The following is a 23,779-nucleotide window of genomic DNA, read 5'->3' on the forward strand; positions in this document are numbered from 1 at the left end:
TGTCTAGTAGCCAAGGTCTGTCATGCCACGGACGCTGAGCCCATCATCACCTTGCCCAAGAAATATTCGGACTTTTGGGATGTTTTCAATGAAAAGGAAGCCGAGAAACTACCCCCACATAGACCCTATGACTGTGCCATTGACTTGGTCGAGGGTGCCCCGATTCCGCGAGGACACCTCTACTCCCTGACTGAACCAGAGCAAGAAGCTCTCAGGGAGTTTATAGAGTCAAACCTTCGCAAGGGGTTCATCAGACCCTCGCAATCCCCAGCCGCTTCCCCAGTGATGTTTGTGAAAAAGAAGTCAGGGGACCTACGCTTGGTTGTGGACTATAGAGCATTGAACAATATCACGAAGCGTAATCGCTACCCCCTGCCTTTGATCTCAGACCTATTAGACCGGCTTCGAGGGGCCAAGGTTTACACCAAGCTGGATCTCCGGGGGGCTTACAATCTAGTCCGCATCAGAGAAGGGGACGAATGGAAAACCGCCTTCCAGACCAAATTCGGATTATTTGAGTCCCTAGTCATGAATTACGGATTATCCAGAGCTCCCGCAACGTTCCAGCATTTTGTCAACGATATCTTCCAGGATTATCTAGATCGGTTCTTGATCATATATTTGGACGATTTTTTGGTGTTTTCTAGATCACAATCGGAACACGAACAACACGTCAGAATGGTGTTACAACGATTGCGAGATCATGGACTATATGCCAAGTTAGAAAAATGCGCCTTTGATCTACAAGAGGTAGACTTCCTGGGATACCGCGTCTCGCCACTGGGGCTCTCCATGGACCCGGCAAAGGTTTCAGCAGTATTGGAATGGCGGGCGCCAACCAACAAGAAGGAAGTGCAGCGCTTCTTGGGGTTTGCAAACTACTACCGCAAATTCATCCCAGACTTCGCTCGCTGGTCTGACCCAATCACCAGCTGCATCCGTGGAAAACAGCCATTCCGCTGGACGGAGCAAGCAGAGAAAGGGTTCCAGCAACTAAAGAAGTTATTCACGACCCAGCCAATTCTACAGCACCCTGATCCTAAAACCCCTTTTGTTGTGCAGGCTGACGCCTCTGATGTGGCAATTGGGGCTATACTCATGCAACCAGTGGGAGAACATCTTCATCCTTGTGCCTATTACTCCCGTCAACTAACAGCCCCAGAGAGAAATTACACTATTTAGGAGAAAGAACTTTTGGCCATAAAGGCAGCTTTTGAAAATTGGAGACATTGGTTAGAAGGGGCCAAATTTCCCATTGAGGTTCATACTGATCATCGAAATTTGGAACACCTAAGGACCGCACGAAAGCTAAATCAAAGGCAGCAGCGCTGGGCTTTATTCTTTGAACGTTTTGACTTCCAGATCCATTATGTAACCCCGGCTCAGACCAAGCAGGCAGATGCTCTATCACGGAAACCAGAGTATGCTGCAGGACGCAGACAGACCTCCGAATCTCGATTGCTGCAGCCCGAAAACTTTGCCACGCTCACAGTGGGAAACACCAAATCCACTTCAATTGAACCAACTCCCTCTAACCCAGAACCCCTTTGCGCTCAAGAACTTAGAACCAGTCAGCAGGCAGATGCCTGGGCTCAAGAACAGATTCGCCAAGGACTACATTTCCCTTTCTCACTTAAGGATGGGCTACTATGCTACAGGAATCATGTTTACATCCCTCCAGGTCCAGGCAGAGAAAAGTCACTTCATCTGTGTCATGACTGCAAGCCAGCGGGGCATTTTGGACTTTTTAAAACCATGCACTTGATCCTACGAGATTTCTGGTGGCCCAAGATCCGCAAGGATGTGGAGAAATATGTCAATACCTGCCCTGTATGTCAGCGTTCCAAGACAAGAAGGGAGAAGCCGTCAGGGCTACTGCATCCCCTTCCTACTCCATCTCGCCCATGGGAGATAATTTCCGCGGATTTTATCACTGACCTACCACTCTCCCTTGGATTTACCACGATACTAGTGGTGGTGGACCTTTTTACCAAGTTGGCCCATTTCATTCCCTGCGATGGTCTCCCCACGGCCAAAGAGACTGCAGATTCATTCCTCCAACATGTTTTCCGACTACACGGATTGCCCAAGAGTTTAGTCACTGACCGTGGATCTCAATTCACCTCTCGTTTCTGGAAAGCACTACAGAAACTATTGGGCATAGACTCTCGTTTATCTTCAGCTCATCATCCCCAAACAGATGGGCAAACTGAGCGCACCAATGCCACTTTGGAACAATAGCTTCGCTGTTATGTAAACTATCAACAGGACAATTGGGCTTCCCTATTACCTCTATCGGAGTTTGCTTACAACAATGGTGTCCAGGCTTCATCTAAAGAAACCCCGTTCTGTGCAAACTACGGCTTCCATCCACGTTTCTTCCCTTCTGTCATTGAAACTTCAGAAGTCCCAGCAGCAGAGGACTGGCTGCAAGAACTCTCAGCGGTGCAACAACTCTTGCACCAACAACTGGATCAAGCCAAGGAGGACTATAAACGCCACGCTGACGGCCATCGCCAGCCGGGCCCCGAAATCAAGGTATGAGATCGGGTTCTGTTGTCCACTCGCTTTTTGCCCTCCCACCGTCCTTGCCGGAAGTTAGATGCCCATTTCATTGGTCCCTATCCAGTGGTGGCGCAACTTAACCCCGTGACTTTCAAACTCCAACTTCCGCGCTCCATGCGCATTCATCCGGTGTTTCATCGTTCCCTGCTTCTTCCGGCGGATGGGGTACGCCCCGATGTGGACCGGCCGGCCCCCGCCCCTGTTTCGGTGGACGGGGAGGAGGAATTCGAGGTTCAGGACATTTTGGATTCTCGCTTTCATCGCCGCCGCCTTCAGTATCTCATTGACTGGGTGGGTTTTGGCCCCGAAGAACGCTCTTGGGAAGACGCTTCCACGGTCCATGCCCCCGACTTAGTTCGCCGCTTCCATCAGGCCTACCCTGCCAAGCCGCGACCCCGCGACTCGAGGAGAGGGCCCATGTTGGAGAGGGGCCTTGAGGGGGGGGGATAGTGGGATGTCTCATGGGCCTTGTAGTCCCGTTCCTAGTGCTATTGTGGCAGACGAGGAGGAAAACATGGGATTTCCACCGGTTCAGCTTGAATCGGAGCCTCGCCACCTGGAGGATGTTTGCCCTCAGGAAGTTAACCAAACAAGCCTTGGGCAGAATTCTCCCCCGTTTTCCCGAAAGGACAATTATAATAGAGATAGAGGAGTCAGGGAGGCTAATCGCCGGAGTCTCAGAATCGCTGCCAAACAACTAGCTGATTAGGTCTGCTTCCCTTGGGAAAGTCTAAGGAGTCATGCATCTGGACAGAGTTGGGTTTCGCTTCTTGTTCTCCAGGGAAAGTGTTCTGTTGGCGGGAAAACAAGACCCTATATAGGGGTTTTGCCACAAGGGGAACCTTGCGGAGTCAATTGATCAGCTTGAGAGAGAGACCGTGTGTGGACTTCGTATTCCTTGTTCCCTGCTTCCCGGATCTAGTTTCAAGTCTTGCCTTGTCTCACGTTTTGCCACGGACCTTGCTTCATGCTTCATGTTGCCACGTTTCAAGTCTTTGATCCAGCCAAGAATCAAGCTTATGTTCTAGCCTTGTTGTCAAGTTTCAATGGACTATAAGACCTTGTCATCTCCCCACACTATTGCTTGGCAAGGTGTGTGTTTCGGTTAATGGATTATAACTTTGAACTCTAATATCTTATATTGGACAATATTTTCCTGGACTATATTTGGCCTTTCCTGAAAGGTCTGCTTCTGAACTATATTCTTCTCTTGTTTTTATTGACTTTATATATTTCTTTAATAAAGATATTAGATAGAATCTGGTCTCTGCGCATGGTTATTGGTGCTCTGCAGCCTGGGTCCTGACAGATGATTATCTTCCCATTAGTTTTTTCATTGTCTAGCTTTCACAACCAGCATGTATAGTATGGTCTAACACAACAAGTTTAAATAATCAAATCAATAATCTTTGTTCCTACCAGCAATATTTGTAGATCAAGCCTACCTGTGTGATACTTCAGGAAACGATACTCAACACCGTATAAATATCAATAAAATTTTGAAGTAACTTTCAAAACTTCTAATTTCTTTTGACCACTCTACCCTTCAACGATGCATTGAGCATGACTTTGAACCTCCAGCATAGGTTTTGAGGGTGAACCAGAAGGGACCATACTGGAGATGAGAAATTTCCTTCTCAATTATTCTGACAAAAGCATTTCTATCATTGGAAGCACCCCACTGTATCCTGGTCTTTGAGATCTCTAGGAATAGAGATCGCTAGATAACTAGTACAGTACTGCTTAAATTGAAACAATGTATGATTGGAGATCAGTCCTGAACAATCACTGTCACTTCCCTCATACTAAGCTTTTTGTCTCACCCTTACACAGCCAAATACATGCATGAACATTTGAGATCACCTAAATATCATAAAGAGACATTATTTTATTTATGAAGGCCTATATGTTTGACTATCACTTTGTCCTATAAAGGCTGATATTAGAAAATGCTTACATACAGGCATCTTACTCAGTTGTTTACTTGTTTGCTCTTATAGCTGAGGAGAATCTCCTGGGTTGGTTCTGTATAGATGATGATGGGAATCAGATAAAAAAAGAGAAACATCCTCTCCTTGTAAAGCATATGCCTGTGATGATGGCCAAGCAACAAGAATTTAAGGTGAATAACACTAATTTTAATTGATGAGGATGTAAGACATGGACTGAAGTGTGCTTAGATATGATCTACTTAATGGTAGTTATACCAGCATATTTTTCACTGAGATCAATATTGTGGAGACCACTACAATTCAGGCTCAGCATGAAACCAAGTCTTTTTTTCTTTAATGAGGACCAAACTTTGTTTATTGTAGTTGAAATTAAAATTGTCCCTCATGTAGCAGCTATAAGATTTAGAAAAAAAATTCCCCTGTTGCCAGGACCAATTCAACTAACTTGGAAACAATCAGCATTCAATGGTTGCATGTAGATAATCCCTTTTGTGAGGGTGTGATGTGATTATTAAACACTCTTTGCTAACATGTGCTAAATAAATGTTGTATTGGACATGGAGTGACACCGTCCTTGCATAAAATATTTTACTGGCTATAACCAAAGGTATAGAACAGGAAGTGCAGAGACAAAAGCAGCTGTGAATGTAATAGTTCAAGAAAAGTTTTTTAAATTATATTTAGCAAGGGTGGAGGGTATGTAAAGTTCCCAGTGCAGTCTTAGTTTCATGATATAACAATGTTGGGACAGCGGCAATGATGAACTATACAAAAAATATTCTGCAGTTTCTTCGAAATATAAATGAATTAATAGAACCTTGTTTTCTGTGTTAAGGTTGAATGTGCTGCTTATAATCCGGAACCATACTCATGTGAAGAAATTGATCCAGATTCTCTCTCTATAGAACATGGTTTTCTGTGGGTAAGAGTTTTAATTTTTAAAAGCAAGTTCTAGAAGTGGTGCCACTTTTGAAGCCAGAAGGGTTGATCTTTGGTCAATCTCAAGAAAATATAGGTATATACATAATTAAGTTTCTTGCTCTTTGTTTTGTTTTTGTAATTCGGTGTTATGTCAGTTAGTAGAAGAGATGATGGTTGACACATGAATAGTATTTTAACTTCCTTTCCTATATTTCATTGTGATAAGACCAGCTCCCATCCAAATCTCTTTTTGCACTTTGTGGAGCAGAAAATAATATAAGTTTTACCATGAGAAATGTAGAATATGATGTAGTTAAAGTGGAAAAGTGAAATGAGATACCAAAACATGAGACATCCAATCCATATCCAGATTGTGACACTCCCCCAAGACAAAATATGGATATATAAATCATATCTGATCTTAAATCTCCATCATCTCATGGCATGTCTCTTGATGGACAAAAGGAGTGGGTTTTAGTTGCTAGGAGTGCTGGTTCATGCAGAGTGGGTCCTGTGGTTTTGAAATGAGAGAGGTGAGACTTACTACCATTAATTCTTGCAATCTCCCTTTTAATGCCAAATGTTTCTTCTCCCAACCAGTTGTAAGCATTTGTGGCATTTATTGTTGGAACAGAACAGAGGAAATTATTGTTTGAAATGGAAAATTATCTTGGCCACATGCCTTGATCGTAATATTTGTGTGCCTTCCTAGAAGGTGCCTAAGGCACACAAATACCCAAGCTGTTTGTTCTGATTGTTGTTCCTTTGTAATTACTCTCATGGTCAAAAGCAACTATAATGAAACTATTTTTAGATCTGGAGGCTTAACAAACAAAGCTTCTTATATCACTCAGTACATATTTATATTTGTAGTACCTTATGCAGTTGAAGCCCTCAAAGGAACATAGAACAATGACATTTACAGCTTCCTTATTAGGATTTCCTTTTTTTCTTTTTTTAAACCACTTTCCCCCAGTAATTTCATTTGTTTACAATAGGCATCAAGTGTCATTATCTTGTTATGACATTTAGTTGACAGAAAAATGTTTCACTGAATTACAGAGACCTTGATCAAATTAGCTTTGATTAATTTTACCATCCCAGCATTATTGTTTACAAAGATCTTCCTTACAGAAGAACATTAATCTTTTCTTCCTAATTTAGATTGGCAGTTGTACTAATCAAATGGGCCAGATTGCCATTGTTTCGTTTCAAAACTCCAGTCCAAAAGTCATTGAATGCTTCAATGTGGAGTCAAGAATTCTGTGCATGGTCTACATTCCAGAAGAGGAGAAACAGAAAGAGCCCAGTGTGCCTCTGGAGACAGAAGATACGTCCACAAAACACTCCAGTGTGCCTACAATTTGTTTGGGCATGGAAGAAGGAAGGTGACTTTCCTGTTTCTGCTTTACTGTTATTTATTTAGCTTTACAGGATAAAGAGAGAATAGGTGGAAAGAATACATATTTGACACAAACACATACGCTGTGTTCACACATACATATGTAAAAATGCAAATAGTTTCTGCACTGCTCATAGATTTTTCTAGTTCAGGAGATTCAAATATTCCATTTCCTTATTTCTGTGTTGAAATCAGTGTAAAATATTGGAATAAATGTGGAAACCTATTCATTCCTTAATGTAGTCAAAGAACTGCTGTAGGTTGCACTTTTAGTTAAATGTGAATAATTCTGATTAATACTAATTAAGGGATACTTGAGAGTCCTTGGTGTCACAGCGGGTTAAATCACTGGAAAGGTCAGTGGTTAGAATCAGGGGAGCGGGATGAGCCCCTGCTTTTCGCCCCAGCTTCTGCCAAAGTAGCAGTTCAAAAATATGAAAATGTGAGTAGATCAATAGGTACTGCTCCAGTGGGAAGGTAATAGCGCTCCATGCACATGATCTTGGTGGTGTCTATGGACAATGCTGGCTCTTTGGCTTAGAAATGGAGATGAGCATCAACCTCCAGAGTCAGACACAACTAGACTTAATCTCAGGGGAAAACCTTTACCTTTACCTTATTGGAATTAGATTTTGCTCCAACTTATTTTATAGCCCATAAGCTCATTTTGAGCTCCTTAAGACACACAACCTTTCATCAGAGTACATCATTGAGCTTCATAGTTGCAACTGCTTTGGAGTCAGGAAAGGGGTGAGGGCATTTATTTAAAAGCCTAAGCTGTATGAGAGAGTGATTTAGGCTTTGGGATATTGCATCGTAATAAGATATTTACTGATAGCCTGATTCTAAACCCATTTAGAGCCAAGATAAGACTACTAGCCTAATTTCTGTGCTTAGAATTAGATGTTTAATCAGCTGCATAAACATTTTATCAGGCAGTTTGTTGGTACTGTGGCAACAATTTTTCAAGAAGACATTTATGAAAGTGCAAATGCTTATGGCCAGGAATCAAACTTTCACTTATTTTCATCATGAATGAGAGAACCATTGAAATGTTTTTGCTGGAACAAGCATGTGCTTTGATTTGACTTTTTGAAATTGGATATTGTAATATGGGTGAATGTCTTCCATGGATAGTAAATATTGGACGGGTACATTAAAGCTCTTAATTTGAAATACTCTGGCTGATGTGCTAGAACTAGGGGTGGAGGGGCAGCAAAGTGATGGTTAAAGAGCATTTATAATCATACTAGACAAAAGCAATTGCTGGGAAAAATTATTTTGGAGTGGGGCTGTCACTCCCAACACCTTTTAGCTATGTTGGTGAGGGGGATTCTGGAAGTTGTAGTTTAAATTATTTATTTTTCAAAGATCTAACAAAAGCTGGCATGTAAACTTTATTGATACCTAATTATATGCCACATTGAATACAAACTTTGAAGCTCTTCCAAGCTTTCTTTTCCTTTCAGGCAAGCACATCAGTGTTTTATCCATCCCTCCCCCTACATTTCCCAGTGTTTCCCGCTAAATTTATGCACATTATCGCTAATGTGGTTTCTATGCACGCACATTTAGCCTCTGAATGAGTGGAGAATGAATTCAAAGAAAAACTGGCTTGCATGAAGGATTAAACTTCTTCTATTTGCATGCAGTGGTTCAGATCCAGGTCAGACCCCACACACCTATTACATACAGTATATTTAATATAACATGTATTTTAGTCTCTGTGGCACAAAGTAATAGTGCTGAGAAATGCCTATGGGCTGAATACAGACTAAGTGATACTTAGACCACTGACATCAGTGGAGCCTAAATTAAACCTAAAGTGTCAATCTTTATTTCACTTTTGCTACACAGTAAACAAAATGCTTCATTTTTACATTACTGAGTGCAGTACGGGTCCTGTATGCATGAGACTGGAACCTGTGGTTTTGCCTACCTACCATCTAACAAGATATATCATCTTCAGGAATTTCCTAAGTCCTCCAGGTGATTTTATGGTATGCTTCCTCCAAAAGTTATCATAGAGCTACATTGAAGGACCTACTAAATTTCTAGAGAAGTTACTTCTCTAGGAATTTTATATTCCCTGCAGCTTGAGTATGGTAAATTTGAGCAGAAGTCATTTGTTTCAATAAGGTTTGCTATTTTCCACATATTTCTGTTTACAATGCACATTCTGGAATATATCCCCATGATTCATATTGTATTTTATGTCCTTCAAGCAGTAACAAAACCAATTATACCATTTCAATTCTACTTTCCTAACAACATTGTAAGTCCCGTTTTTGTAAATGGTTCTAATGTAAGTATAAGCGTGGGCCCAAACATGTTCATATAAGAACCACATAAAATGTTATAAGAAGCACCATTCTGCCACCATTCCATGTCATTGTAGTTTCTTTCTTGAAACATTGTACATGAGCAACATATGGTATGACACCATTATGTCTCCTTCCTCAGTGCGCAGCCAGGAAGGTGAAAAATGCAGTGGGGTCACATCACAGATTAGATTATGCAAGAGAGACTAAAGTGACGCATTGGAGTAGCAATGCAGCGCTTCTTGTAATTTTTTGTTTGGCTCTTTTATCTGTAATATTTCATGTTAGTATTTCTCCTCTTTTTAAAATCCATCTAGGGAATATCATACCACTTTGAAGATGAACATGTACTAAAGGGCTTCTCACCTCTCTTTTATATTTTAAACAGCATTTCTGTTTACAAAAGTAGCCAAGGCTCAAAGAAAGTCCGACTTCAACATTTCTTCACTCCAGAAAAGTCTACTATCATGAGCCTAGTGTACAAAACGCCCCACTTGTTTGCTGGCCTTGTCAATGGGAACATTGCCATCTACACAAAACTGGAAGGTACGGAAATAATGTGCAGTGTCCTGAATATTGCCCTTTTGGGGATTATTTTGGCTACATTGGATTTGGTGCTCTGCTTTTCCTTTTTCTGCATTCATATTATTAATAATAATGAATAAAAATAAATTTTATTTTTTGCTTTCTTTTTAGAGTACTCTCATTGATAGACAGTTTGAACAACAGAGATAGCCTACTTGGATGTTGCCTTGAGATCATAAAACTTATGTCACATCTGAGGAGAACATGCCTCTATTATGTAAAGATAGTTGGAATTCACCCAACTCTTGGAACTCTTTACATCAACATATTGGCACATGTGCCTACAGTCAGCCTTCCGCATTTGCTTGGGTTAGGTGTACAAGTCCCTCACGAAAGTGAAAAATCATGAATAAAGAAATTGCTATATTTTTCTTACCTGAGAGAACAACTTTCTAGGAATTTCTCAGTCTTCCTGGGTGATTCTGTGGTCAACTTCAGCTGGAAACTAAATATCGAATCACATTGGAGGAGATTGCTAGATAGGTGTTCTCTTTAGAAATACCTTGGTCCTCCAGCACGAGTGGAGGAGGTTAATAATAGAATAATGATGGAGGATCTAGAGATTCCTAAATTGAACATTTTAAATCTATTTAAATTATCAAAGCCACAAATGTGGCAGGCTGTTGTATATGCACATATGAGGGGATAAAGCACACGTGAGAGAAGGATCAGTTTCTGTTTTGGCCAGTGAGGTGGCTGCAATTACTGCACATTCTTTTTATACGAAAGAAAAAATAGGCACAATTACAGCAAAGTAGTGATTATAAGCTATGTCAGAAAGGCCAGAATCCCATCGTGTCATTACGTGAAACTTCTGTTTTGCCTCTGGTTATATTTTCTCAGTCAATATGAAAAGGTAGTCGTCTGAACATGTTTGCCCAGTTGGTTTTGCCATGAGTAAAAAGTCACACAGCAATTGTTGCCCTCTTTAACTATATCCCCTCTATTAGTATGCCTGACTGAACAGATGCACAATCCTCAGCACAGGTTTCCCATGGCACAACAACCAATAAAAAGCTCATATCAAGGCATGAACATTACAGCTGCATTTTATGTCGATTCCCTAGAAGCACTGAGAAAAATATTGCTTGGGAGAGGTAATATGCAGCCATCATGACAAGAAACTGCTGTATTATTAAGGCTCAACCTCTTCTAATCATTCCTGAAAGAAGCATTTTATTGAGTGATCTATTTTGCCGTACTAATCAGTCAAATCTGAAAAGGAGTAGAACAGAGAATTCAACATAAATTATGGCTGGAGAATCAGAATTGTGTTGCTTAGTTCTGTAGTTTGGTCACTTCATCCAGATCACCAAAGGTTCCTGGGGTTACCTTTGTGTACAAATATAAGCAGAATTTGTAAAAATTGAAATGCAGATTGCCTAGTGGGTATGTAGTGCCCTTTATATGTCCATCCAGTTTTATTGTTTAGTTTAGTTATTCCTAAACTGTAAGGAGAAATAAAGCTTTCAACGGACCTTAGTTCCCTGCCCAGCAAACAGATGAGAAGAATGAACATCTTGGTCACTTTCAGTGAGGAAAAGATTCTGCTTATGACTCCTGCTTTAACTATATATATGGCATTTAAACTGGGGTATTGCTCCAGTCATTCTTGATCTGAAAATGCGACCAATTCATTGGGAGACTAAGTTTTTATTACAAGTGACAATTTTTGCATTTTTGGAAGAACAAAAATGGTTAGATCTAACTGATTGTCATGCCTAGATCTTATCTTTAATACTTTTGTGCATTGTCAATCTCGCTGTACTGCCATTAAAAGAAAGCCACTTGTCAGCACTCTCTGTTCATGATAATATGATACACCAAGGTTTATAATCCATTGCTCAACTTATCAAGTTTCAGCCACAAAGTTATGTTGTCAGCACAGTTGAAATACCAGTGGTGCTACACAGAAAGAGTAAAAAGGAGCTATCAAAAAGAATGGTCACTATATTAAAGAAGAAGAGAGAGAACCCCTATGCAGATGGAAGACAGGGGAATTATTACATTTAATTAAGGTTTATAAGAAAAATCTACAAGAAATATCAAAGAATTAATCTATATTGTATGTGAGTGGCTTTTTTTCTATACCACTGGAGTTGTGCTAAGGAAGCTGCCAAATATTCAAAGGAAGGAAGGCCAATTTCATTCTCTAGGCAAATTGGGCATTAGTATTAGAGGTTTGGCACATGATATCCAATTTATATTGTAATTCAGAGACTCCCCTTCCAGTGGTTTTAAGGGAATGCTTTCACGTTGTTTCCATTGTAATGTAGCTGGGTAGGCAACATATTCAAGGTTACAAAAATACTGCAGTGGAACTATTGTTGACTTGGCTGCATATATTCAGTCCCTGTCCCAACCCACCTTTGTACAGTCTCTAGTACAGTGGTTCCCAACCTTTGGGCATCCAGGTGTTATGGACTTCTGCTCCTGGGATTTCTGGGAATTGATGTCCAAAACACCTGGAGGCCCAAAGGTTGGGAACCACTGCTGTAGTAAAACAGATTTCTCAAGCAGCACAAAAAGGTATCACAGCCAGTTTGAGAGGAGGCTGAGTAAAGAAAACAGCAGTTTTGGGGCAAGAAAAACTCTACTAGTGCAGATAAAAGCACGCCGTGTCATTATTTACACACAGAGAGCTATATATTAAATTTTAATAACTTTTTTCTCTTCTTATTGAAAGACGGATCGTGGAACTCAGAACCTCAGAAGGTAGTGAAGTTGGGTGTTCTTCCAGTAAGAAGTCTCCTTGTCATGGAAGAAACCATCTGGGCTGCTTCTGGTGGACAGATTTTTATAATTAACACAGAAACTCATGTTGTAGAGGTAAAGACATTTTTCAGTATATGCCTTTCTATCATGTACTATGCCTGTCGATGCTTTTTGTTTAGATATTATTCTTTGGGAAATACCAGTTTATAGTCATCTGGTTTGTTTGTTTGTTCTCCAGTATACCTCAATCTATAACTTAAATGTAAGCCTTTAAAAGGTCTACAAGCAGAAAACATGTTCCCTTTGTTATTCTTCCTTAGGACTAATTATTAAGGAACTGAGACATGAAAGCTCAATGCCAGTATGAACTGCATGTGTTTAACTCTGCTCTCATGCCTACTCAGATTAGGTAGGGTTGCCAAGTGAAATAAGGGACAGGGCTCCGATACTGTTAATGATAGTGTCGAAGAGGGAAGTTCAGCAGATGAAATTGAGGTGACAGGTAACACCTGCTAAAATTCTTCTATGTGTACATGTACATTTAAGGGTTGTTGTATGTCTTTCAGGCTGTGTGGCCATGTTCCAGAAGTATTCTCTCCTGACGTTTCGCCCACATCTATGGCAGGCATCCTCAGAGGCTGTGTGGCATGCCACACAGCCTCTGAGGATGCCTGCCATAGATGTGGACGAAACGTCAGGAGAGAATACTTCTGGAACATGGCCACACAGCCTGAAAGACATACAACAGCCCTGTGATCCCGGCCATGAAAGCCTTCGACAACACATGTTCATTTAAGTCACTAATTGAAGACCACCTTAATGCCATAAGATCATGCAAGAAATGCCATTGCCCACTTCTGAAATGCATCCTACGGCACCTGGTATTCCATAGCTGTCTCTCATCCAAATACTAACCAGATCCAACCATGCTTAGCTTTTAAGGTTAGTTAGGCTATGGTGCCTTCAGGAAATTTAGGCCGTTCTCTTCTACTTTAATCATTAAAGTAACAGAAACTTTGTCCCTGATTTCACTTACCTATCCTTAGGCTAAGAAAGGAGAAAGAAACCAAAGTGACGGAAATTGTTTTGTGTAAACAGGCAGTATGAAATTCAATCCTCAGTTTGGTTATTAGCTTCAGTAGAGGTTGAAATCTGTTTCTTTATTATCTCTGAAGTCTTTGGTATTTTGTAGCCCTTCTTTGAGCAGCCTCCCTTTCCAGCCCCCAGTGAACATGTGACATCTTACATTGGCAAAGCATTTTGAGTGATATTTTGATGTACTGATCAAGTCTGGGAGATTTTTCAAAAGGACTTAAAAGTCGGTACTAGTCCCTACTGTTTCTGATTTCCTGGCTCCCTTAATTTCAAATTTTACTTTACAGATATGTTAGCTTTGCTTATGGAAGACATTCATTCACATTTATCAGACTGTCTCTAATTAATGTCATTTTTAGCATGGTTAGACATACCCTGTTGTTTCTATAGATTTCTCTTCTTGATCTTCGCCATTCCACACTATGGATGTGCCTTGTATGCCCTATAACTTTTAATTTGATCTGTAAATTTTATGCATGGATACAGAAGATGACTTATCATGTGCAATATCGTCTGTTGCAGAATATAAACAATGTGCTTCACTTCCTCAATATTAACTATATCTCAGGTCTAGTGCATTCATGACTATGGAAGCCCTGTTCAGTTATTTTTTGTGGTGTGGATAAAATGATTGTCACAGAAAGTGCATGTAGTGTGGAGGTTCCTACTTGGTTTTTGGGATTTGTATGTTACATGGTGGTTTGGGATGAAGTAGCAGTATTGCAGCTTCCCCTGAAGTACTGAATATTATAATCTAGCTATATATTTATAGAATAATACTGTTAAATACAGTGTGCAATTGTACCTGCAAATTGTATGGGTGATGATATGCTGTGCTATTTGAATACTAGTTCACACTTATATCTGTGAATATATGTGAAGCTTTGTTAATTTAAAAAAGGAATGTAAGTGTGGTATCCTTTCTTGCAGTTGGATGAGACCTAGGCAAAGAATAATTTAAGGCAAAATTTGATAGAGGCTAACAACCACCATCGTAAGCTGGTCAATTTCTTGTAAATATAAATGTTCAGGTCCCTGACCCTCTTCATCGGTATCTTGGCTTGACGTTAAAGCACAATTGCAATCAATGTGTTATGTCAAGAAAACTTGATCACCTCCTCTTCTACCCACCTTGCCCCAGTCCCCAGCATCACTGCAAAACAGACTCACAGAGTTAATTATCAGTTTCCCTGATAAAAGGTTTCCTTCCCAGTGTTAACTAGCAGCCAGTTCCGTTTCCATAGGAAATGCTGCTTGAAAGAAAGCCAAAAGCGGAGGACAAATGAGTGGGATGGTGTGCTGCAGCTGTGCTTGTGGCCCATGTTTCATCACATATACAAGTTCAAAATGGGGTAGAGAGGCACAGTTCCTTTCTGTCTGGTGCCCCTTTTGCCTCATCCAAGGTGAGACATTTCAGAGGCCATAATATAGCCACATGGGACCCTTGTATGTTTTGCATGTAACCCACTATGATTGCATTGCCCTTCCCCTACAAGGAACACATCGCTATCATGTTTTCCTCTCCTCCTGAGACAAGGAACAAGCATGCTTTAGCCTGGCAATAGTCCTTTGTAAACAAGCAACCAAAGTCCGTAAGCACAGCCAAGGCGTTCTCACATGTTAAATATTTTCAAGGCAAGAAAACAAGTTGGCACATTACTCTGCATCTCTATTCTTCTTCCTTGCCGGTTATTTATGACACTCAGAATGTTCTACTTGGCAGCCAGATTTCAAGTTGAAGAGGGCAAAACTCACATATAATTTTTTATAGTTGAAATAGCTTAGAAATTGTATGCAGACCACTGAGCATCACTGATGTTGGCTACAGTGTATGTGTGTAGCTACTACTACTACTACTACTACTACTACTAAAGTAGCTCAACACATTTAAAAAAACGGTGCAGTTATTCTGTAGCATTTCCCCCCCTTCCAAAAAGTTGGAGATGTATAAGGACTATCATTAGTGAGAGAAGCCTCTGACACTGCAACCAGAGGCTGGCATGCAGTTTTATCAGCATCTGTAGCTTGAATGGTCCTGAAAAACTGCAGATAATAAAGCCAAGATATAACTGTAGTAGCAGGAGTGAGAAACAGTATCTCAAAGTGCTTTACCTGACACTACTTTGCTGTTTTGTGGGGAGATTTATGCTTTTGCTGCAGCTGTACTGGTTTGCTGCAGCTGTACTGGTTCCAGTATAAATCCAAGAGTGTGGTGCTCATTGCTAGAGATAGTTGTACAAGCACAGCAGCATATCACATTGAAATTTCTTTTTCTTTCCAAGATCAAGCCATTAATAACAGAGTCAACAAAACAATCTTGGGTTTAGTTTCATTAACTTTAATCTGCTTTGCTGTCATTTTTGTTTATACATTCAGTTCTATAGGGATATAGAATAAAAGCATAGCATTTATATCAGCAGTTGTAAAAAAATATTATTTCAGTGCCTGGAAAACTGTATTATTGCAGCATCTGATGTAAAACAGTTGTACACTTGAACATTCCTTGTGTATATGAAATCTATTATATCTTCATAGATTACATTCTTTGGGTGGATAAAATAATATTGTAACTTCAGTAAAGCCTGTGGAAATGTGCTAAACAAAATTCCCTTGTGTTCCTTGGTAGCATTCTAAAATGCTACTACCCCTCACCCCACTCCTCGCTTTTCTCCCTAAAATGACTTAGTCACTTTTCATGAACAATGGGGTCCATTATACAGAACTTGCTATGCTTGAGAAAGCATGGCTCAGTCCTTGGCACAACTCTTTGGGCCAAGAATCACAAAAGGATTTGTACTCTGTGTAAGTAGGAGGGAAAAGAAAGATGTGAACTATGTATTGGGCTGTTGTTAACGGTGGCTGGGTATCTCGGTCGCCACTGTGTCAAAAGACTTGGCTGGGACATTGAAAATCAGTGCTGGAGCTTTTACGTTGCCATAGAGTTAGAGCAAGAAAGGAGAGATGCAGACTTCTTCAGAGAGGCAAAGAGTGAAGATGAAACAGGGCTATAGAGAGCAAGAGATGAATGTTATGGTTGCTTCATTTTGCAAAGGAGTACACTGAGCATGACAACAACCATAACTTTTTTCAGGTTTTTGCCATGGCTACAGCGATTAAAATACTTGTTTTCTTTCTCTTTTGATAGAGGAGAATGATAGTTGCCTCTCCCACCCACCACCATGAGAAACAAGCAGCAAACATAATTACTGTCTTGCCTTTTTCCTTTGAATGAAACAGTGGGATCACTGTAATAGCTCTGGATGATTTGTCACCAGAAGAGTGATTCAGCAATGATGGCAAATGGAAAGTGTGGGTGGGGAGAGGCCAGGTACCTGACCTGAAAGCCTATCCATTATAGTTTAGTTAGAATACTCATTTGTTCATAATTTCCAATTGTAGTTATTTAATTTTTTTAAATTTAAATTAGTCTCTATTATATTTTTAAATTGCCTTCTGTAGTTCGCTTTTCAGCACAGATGTGTCATATATACCTTTTTATAAAGAGACCAGCATGGTGCAGAGTTTTATGCTGAACTTAGTTGCGTTATAGTTGTATTCTTGATTCAAAAACGAATACAGCCCTCCATATGTGCTGGGCTTAGGAACACAGGGCCCCAACCAAAAACAAAAAAATGAAAAAAGTGTATTTTTATGTGAGAGAACATCTCTCTAGGAATCTCTAGGTCTTCTGGCATGCGTCTTTGCTCAGCATCTGGCAGAGATTCATCAAGCCACTCTGGAAGACCTAGAGATCTCTAGAGAGATGTACTTCCAAGGAATCTCTAACAACTTCATAAGACGGGATACTTTTCGGTGACATGTACTGATTCATCTTTACTTTTGCAGTGGAGCCCACTCGCTCCCAACCCACGATGTAGCGCTACTTCCATCGGGGCTCCGCTATAAAAGTTGAACAAGTGCATGCCCTGGCAGCAGCAGCACAGGAGGCTTCCAGTGTTGTATTGGATTAATGGGCCCAGGCCGTGGCGCAGGCTGGTGAGCAGCCAGCTGCAACAAATCACTAAGAGGTCATGAGTTCGAGGCCAGCTCGGAGCCTGCATTTGTCTTCTGTCTTTGTTCTATGTTAAGGCATTGAATGTTTGCCTTATATGTGTAATGTGATCCGCCCTGAGTCCCCTTGGGGTGAGAAGGGCGGAATATAAATACTGTAAATAAATAAATAATGGGGGATCCCATGGGATCGAGTAACAGGTAATATTGGGTGATGCCATTCCTTACGCCCTACAATGGGCCATTCCAGCAGCCCATATGATGAAGTCATAAGTACTCCAGTGTGACTCTATACTCAGTGTCTGGCAGAGATTAATCATAGGGGCATATTGGAGAACTGAGGGCCCTTCCAGACAGGCTCTATATCCCACGGTCTAATCCCAGGTTTTCTGTTTATCCCAGATTATCTGGCTGTGCAGACTCATATAATCCAATTTATAGCAGAAAACCTGGGACCAGATCCTTGGATATGAGATGAAGGTGAGGTGACAAGTAACACCTGCTAAAATTCTGTCTTCTATGTGTACATGTACATTTAAGTCACTAATTGAAGACCACTTTGATGCCATAAGATCATGCACGAAATGCCATTGCCCACTTCTGAAATGCATTCTCCAGCACTTGGCATTCCTTGTCTATCTTTCATCCAAATACTAACCAGATCCAACCATGCTTAGCTTTCAAGGTTAAGTAGACTATGGTGCCTTAAGGAAATTAGGCCATTGTCTTCTACTTTAACCATTAAAGTAACAGAAACTTGGTCCTGATTTCACTTACCTACCCTTAGGCTAAGAAAGGAGAAAGACGGGCAGTATGAAATACAATCCTTAGTTTGGTCATTCGCTTCAGTACAGGTTCAAATCTTTTTATTATTTCTGAAATTTTTGATATTTTGTAGCCCTTCTTTGAGCAGCCTCCCTTTCCAGCTCCAAATGAACATGGGACATCTTACATTGGTAAAGCATTTTGAGTGATATTTTGATATAATGATGAGGTCTGGGAGATTTTTCAAAGGAACTTAAAAGTTGGTACTCGTCCCTACTGTTTCTGATTTTCTGGCTCTCTTATTTTCAAATTTTACTGTACATATACAACAGTTTTACTTATGAAAGACATTCATCCACATTTATCAGACTGTCTCTGGTTAATGTTATTTTTAGCATGGTGAGATATACCATTGTTTCTATAGATTTCTCTTCTTGATCTTCACCATTCCACACTATGGATGTGCCTTGTATGCCCTATAACTTTTATTTTGATCTGTAAATTTTCTGCATCGAGACAGATTTTTTTTTTCCTGTATGGAGACAGGACTTGTCTGGAAAGGCACTTAAAGATTTTTAGAGATAACTTTTAGTGAAATCAATGAAAAATCAAATGCTCAAAAGTGAAAACCCATAAATGCAGCAACTATTTGATCAGTTAATTGCCTACTTTGATTTCATAGTCGGAATTTAATATGGCAGTATTCACAATCCCAGTACAGTCACTGTTGTGGTAGTTAGTGCCACAGTTGTAACTGTCTTCCCAAGCCTACTTTTCGGCCATCAGCTTCACCAAGAGAATGGAGCCTGTTGTGTTGGCGATCAAGGTGCAAATAGATGACATTTCCACCTGCACAGAGGTCATGGCAGGATTGCTTAGCGGTGGGATGGGATGGACACCAGGGGATAGGCGATCCCTCGTAGTTCGAGGATGATGGTCCTCCATTTCTTGGAAGATGCCTGTGCGTGACTTTTTTTAATGTGTGGAGGTCGGTGCACGGCCAGTCAACACACAGTCTTCACAGATTGAGGTCCCAGCAGTGGTGTGATTAACACAACAAGAGTGGCTTCTCAGTCTGTTGCAGCCTTCTTCCGCCTTCACAGCCATTGTAACATGTACCATGTTATCCTCCGCCTGCTCCGCTGTTGAAGTTTTTGGGTCTTCGGATTGTTTATGGTCTAGATCCTCCCCTGTGGCCACTCCTGGGAGTGTGTGACTCCCGTGGTTGTGCCCGCAGGTTCATTGGAACATGCAAGCTCCCTCACCACGTCAAGGTGACAATCCATTGAGGGGGATAGGAGGCAGTTGGGGATGTGCCCAACGACCAGAGCATATCTCCATGTTCTGGTTTGCCCCTCCCAGGCCTCCTCCAACTATTACATATACTTCCACATGGAATATATTTTTTCCCTCTCATACCAGTAGAAAATTAAAGGAATTATTCATGCTTGCACACAGGCACAAAATAATTTAGAATGTACGTCCCTATGGCAACAGGGAGCTTTCCTCTTTGGAACCTGAACAGTCCCACAAGTTTCGCAATATCTTTTCCTCCCTGTTACAATTTCATCAATGAATAAAAACAATGAACAAGGCATTGTGCTTCCTGAAAAACTGAATTTAAGGATCTGTAAATTATAGCTTTTCAAATCTGGCTTTCAAGCAGGACACTGACTAATTAAAAAACTTAAAATGCTGTGGCTGTAAATGAAAGGAAGCAACTACATAAAGGGCCAGGAGTCAGAAAACAATTTTAAAAAAAAGGGGGGGGGGTGAGAAGGCAGAAGAACCAGTTGAAAGATAACTAGAATAACTGCATTGTATAGAATTGACTTTTGAGTAAATTGTTAGGTCATTACCGAGGTAAGACTTTTGCAGAGAAAATGCTAAAGTATGTGCTATGAATAACCTTCACTTTGGGTTCATTTTAACTGATTGGAGATAAACAGTGTCTTAGTAAAATGCAAGGATCAAAGAATGCAAGCAACCACAGTGTGTGTGTATATGTATATGTGTGTGTGTGTGTGTGTGTGTGTGTGTGTGTGTGTGTGTCAAAGTCTGTCTATCTGATTGTCTGTATCACAAAGGCTGTTGGTACGGGGAGTGGCCCTCTATGATGTCACTGGATTAGCTGTTGTTAGGTGAAGGATTGGCTATTGCTAGATGTAGTGGCCTTCTGTGATGTCACTGGGAAAGAAAGGTGGCATGCGTCTGAGGGGAATGGATGAAGGAAGGAAAGAAAGAGCCACAAAGAGAACCATGTTTCCAATCAAGATATTGTATAGTATGTCCTCTGAGCTGGAGAAAGGAGTAAGGGAAAGGGAACGGAAAGGGTGGAAAGAAGGACAGAAAAAAAAACAGAAGGGAGAGAGGGAGGGGAAGAAAGAAAAAGGACAAAAAGAAATCAAGGGAAAGGGGGAAAGGTGTGAGAATAGGGAAACAGAAATAAGGAATGAAAATATGGGGACAGCGGCCCCTCCGACACCCAAGCAATGCTGAGGATGTATGAAAATATATTATCTCTGCCTATTGTGCCAGCAGTGGCTGAGAGTAAGCGAAAGTCAACTAGAGTAGTGCTGTTTCCTGCAATTCCACTATAAACAAGTCACTCTGAAATAACCTTCCATTGTGAAGAACTAGCAGTGAGGTTTGCAAGTGCGCTTTTTTGGAGCCTAATGAATTCGCCAGACCTGCAGCAGAGCATCTCCTCTCACTTGGCCGAGTCCGCTGGGTGCCCTGTGGCCCTACAGAAGTACACTGACCAAGAATCTTTGTCTGGTACTAAGCGATTGGCACGGCAATCGATCCTGAGAAGTAAGGATATATATTGAATGGTGGTTCACTCATCAGCTACTTGCTAGAGGGCTAGCTTATCTTCAGGGGTAGTGTGTGCTCCCCATGTATTATAAAATAATCTTTTTAAGATAACAGGTTTAGAGGGAAATTTGGAAAAGTAATTTGCTCATTCTGACTAGTGAATTGCTGTAGTCCAAAAAAGTAAACTACTCAGTCTTTCACAAAAGTATGAATTTCCTGCTGTTGTTGAGTAGATGAAGGAGCACTGGATTAGTTTACAAGCAAGACAGAAGAATCTGCATACTGTATGTCTCACATGTAATGGCTAAACAGACAATTGCTCATGTTTTGAAATCAGCACCCAGCTACCTCTAATCTCTTCTTAGCATCACGAATTTCAGTGATGCTAAGGTGCTCCTTTCAAGTGGCATCCAGCTGATTTTATCATGCCTCTTCTCAAAAGATGGTATTGGAATGCACAAATATTCATAACTTTCTCTATCCAGTATTAAATCTAAAGCATTCATACATACGTTTCACAGCAGCCAATGATCCTAAAATAACATGCTTTTAAAAGATTTTCCTCTTAATAAATCAGTATTCAGGTTTTTCCCCTCATGTTCAATTTTTTTCTACCAGTCTTAAATTCCTTTAGCAGTCTTAAATTCTTTTACTTATATATAGATATAGAGATAGAGATATAGATTGGAAAGCACAAATATTTTACTGATGCTTTGTATGTACATTATCCTTTATTCTTATCCTATTGTTCTTTCATGGATTTCAGAATCACATGCATGATTCATTTACCACTTTTTTATCACAACAGTATTGTGAGGGGCTGAGGGACTGGGTCCCAAAGTCATCTAGCAACTTTCATCAGAGAGATTAGATTAAAGTCCACTATTTTGTCTTCTACTGAATTTGAGCTGGTGTATATAAAGTACTAGCTGTGCCTGGCCACGCGTTGCTGTGGCAAAATATGGTGGTATGGGAAATAAAGTATTGAGGAATTGGTAGTAGTAATGAGGCCCTTTCTACACAGCTGTATAAAATGCACACTGAAGTGGATTATATGACAGCATGGAGCCAAGATAATCTAGTTCAAAGCAGATAATATAAGATTATAAATGGGTAATATAGCTGTGTGGAAGGGCCTTGAGTCTACACTGCCATATAATCCAGTTAAAATCAGATAATCTGTATCTTATAGGAAGTGTGGAAGAGGCCTAAGTGAGGCCTAACTCTGCCTGTCCCCTGGGCTGAGTGGGTTGCTAGGAGACCAAGTGGGCAGAGCTTAGCCTTCTAACTGGCAGCAATTGGATAAAAACAATTATTCATCTCCCTGTAATTAGGACTTTTTTTTTCTTTTCTTTTTGCTGTATGAACGTAGAGGCATGGATGAGGGGTTGTGCTGCCAAGTTTAGTGTTTCTAGGATGTGTAGTTTTGTTGTTTTAGGCCGAAATTTCATTATCCTTTTATATATATAGATAGAAGGGGAATGTTTAAACATGAAACAGTTTATATAGAGTAAAATGTCTTTCCCTGTTGAAACATCTCCACACGGACTGCATTTTGTATTATATGATTTTCAGTTGCTTCTGTCTGTTATTCAGTGCCATTTTGAAGCTCATCAAGAGGAAGGGATGGTGATTTCTCATATGGCTGTTGCAGGAGTTGGGATTTGGATCGCATTCACGTCAGGATCTACGCTTCGCCTTTTCCACACCGAAACCCTTAAGCATCTACAAGATGTCAATGTTGCTCCTCTCGTCCACAACATGTCAGGTACCAATGTTATATATAAGTATCAATAGTATCTGTGTTTTTTTTTTCAGATTGAGTGACTCTAGGTAAGGCTCTAGTACTGGAATTGGAAACAATATTGGCCATTGTGTTGTCGAAGACTTTCATGGCCGGAATCACTGTGAGTTTTCCAGGCTGTATGGGCATGTTCCAGAAGCATTCTCTCCTTACATTTCACCCACATCTTTGGCAGGCATTCTCAGAGGTTGTGCGGTCTGATGGAAACTAGGCAAGTGAAACACAAATTGGACACGAATCAAGGAACAGGAAAGGCTTTGCAGACTATTTCAACCAAAGATTTCAACCATACGAGATGAACCAATCTGGACACAACATATTTGAAAATACAGAAATGCTGGACCACTCTAACAACTATCATGTCAGACTACACAGAGAAGCCATTTAAATCCACAATCATGTGGACAATTTCAGCAGAAAGGAGGAAACCATGAAAATGAACAAAGTCTGGCTACCAGTATTTAAAAACTCTAAAATCAGGAGAGTAAATAAAGAACAACACTAAAAAAACAGAAGAATTCCAGACAAGAAACAATCAGGGCCAGCGAACACCTCCCAACAAAGGATCCCCCAGGCAGGAAGTAGCCAGACTTTGGAGCTGAAAGGCCATTCAATGCTAATCAAGGTGGCCAATTTGCAACATTCATACTTCCTCAGGCAGACAAGAGTTTTTTCTCCCACCTTGGACATTCCACAGATATATAAACCCCACTTTCCTGTTTCCAACAGACACCACAACTTCTGAGGATGCCTGTCAAAGATTTCGGTGAAACGTCAGGAGAGAATGCTTCTGGAACATGGCCATACAGCCCAAAAAACTCACAGC

The 23,779-nt window shown here is 40.6% G+C and overlaps 1 protein-coding gene across 4 annotated transcripts in view; it reads left to right on the forward strand.

The window, feature by feature from the left end:
- Positions 1-23,779, forward strand: part of arhgef10 (Rho guanine nucleotide exchange factor 10) — a 161,113-nt gene that overhangs the window by 116,941 nt on the left and 20,393 nt on the right. For all 4 annotated transcript variants that reach the window (XM_062982811.1, XM_062982826.1, XM_062982821.1 and 1 more), the window contains 6 exons: positions 4,566-4,687; positions 5,353-5,439; positions 6,603-6,826; positions 9,550-9,707; positions 12,433-12,575; positions 22,746-22,917. In XM_062982811.1, the coding sequence (XP_062838881.1) occupies positions 4,566-4,687; positions 5,353-5,439; positions 6,603-6,826; positions 9,550-9,707; positions 12,433-12,575; positions 22,746-22,917 (906 nt within the window). The remainder of the gene's footprint in view (positions 1-4,565; positions 4,688-5,352; positions 5,440-6,602; positions 6,827-9,549; positions 9,708-12,432; positions 12,576-22,745; positions 22,918-23,779) is intronic.

This window comes from Anolis carolinensis, chromosome 1, assembly GCF_035594765.1.
Source record: "Anolis carolinensis isolate JA03-04 chromosome 1, rAnoCar3.1.pri, whole genome shotgun sequence".
NCBI lineage: Eukaryota > Metazoa > Chordata > Lepidosauria > Squamata > Dactyloidae > Anolis > Anolis carolinensis.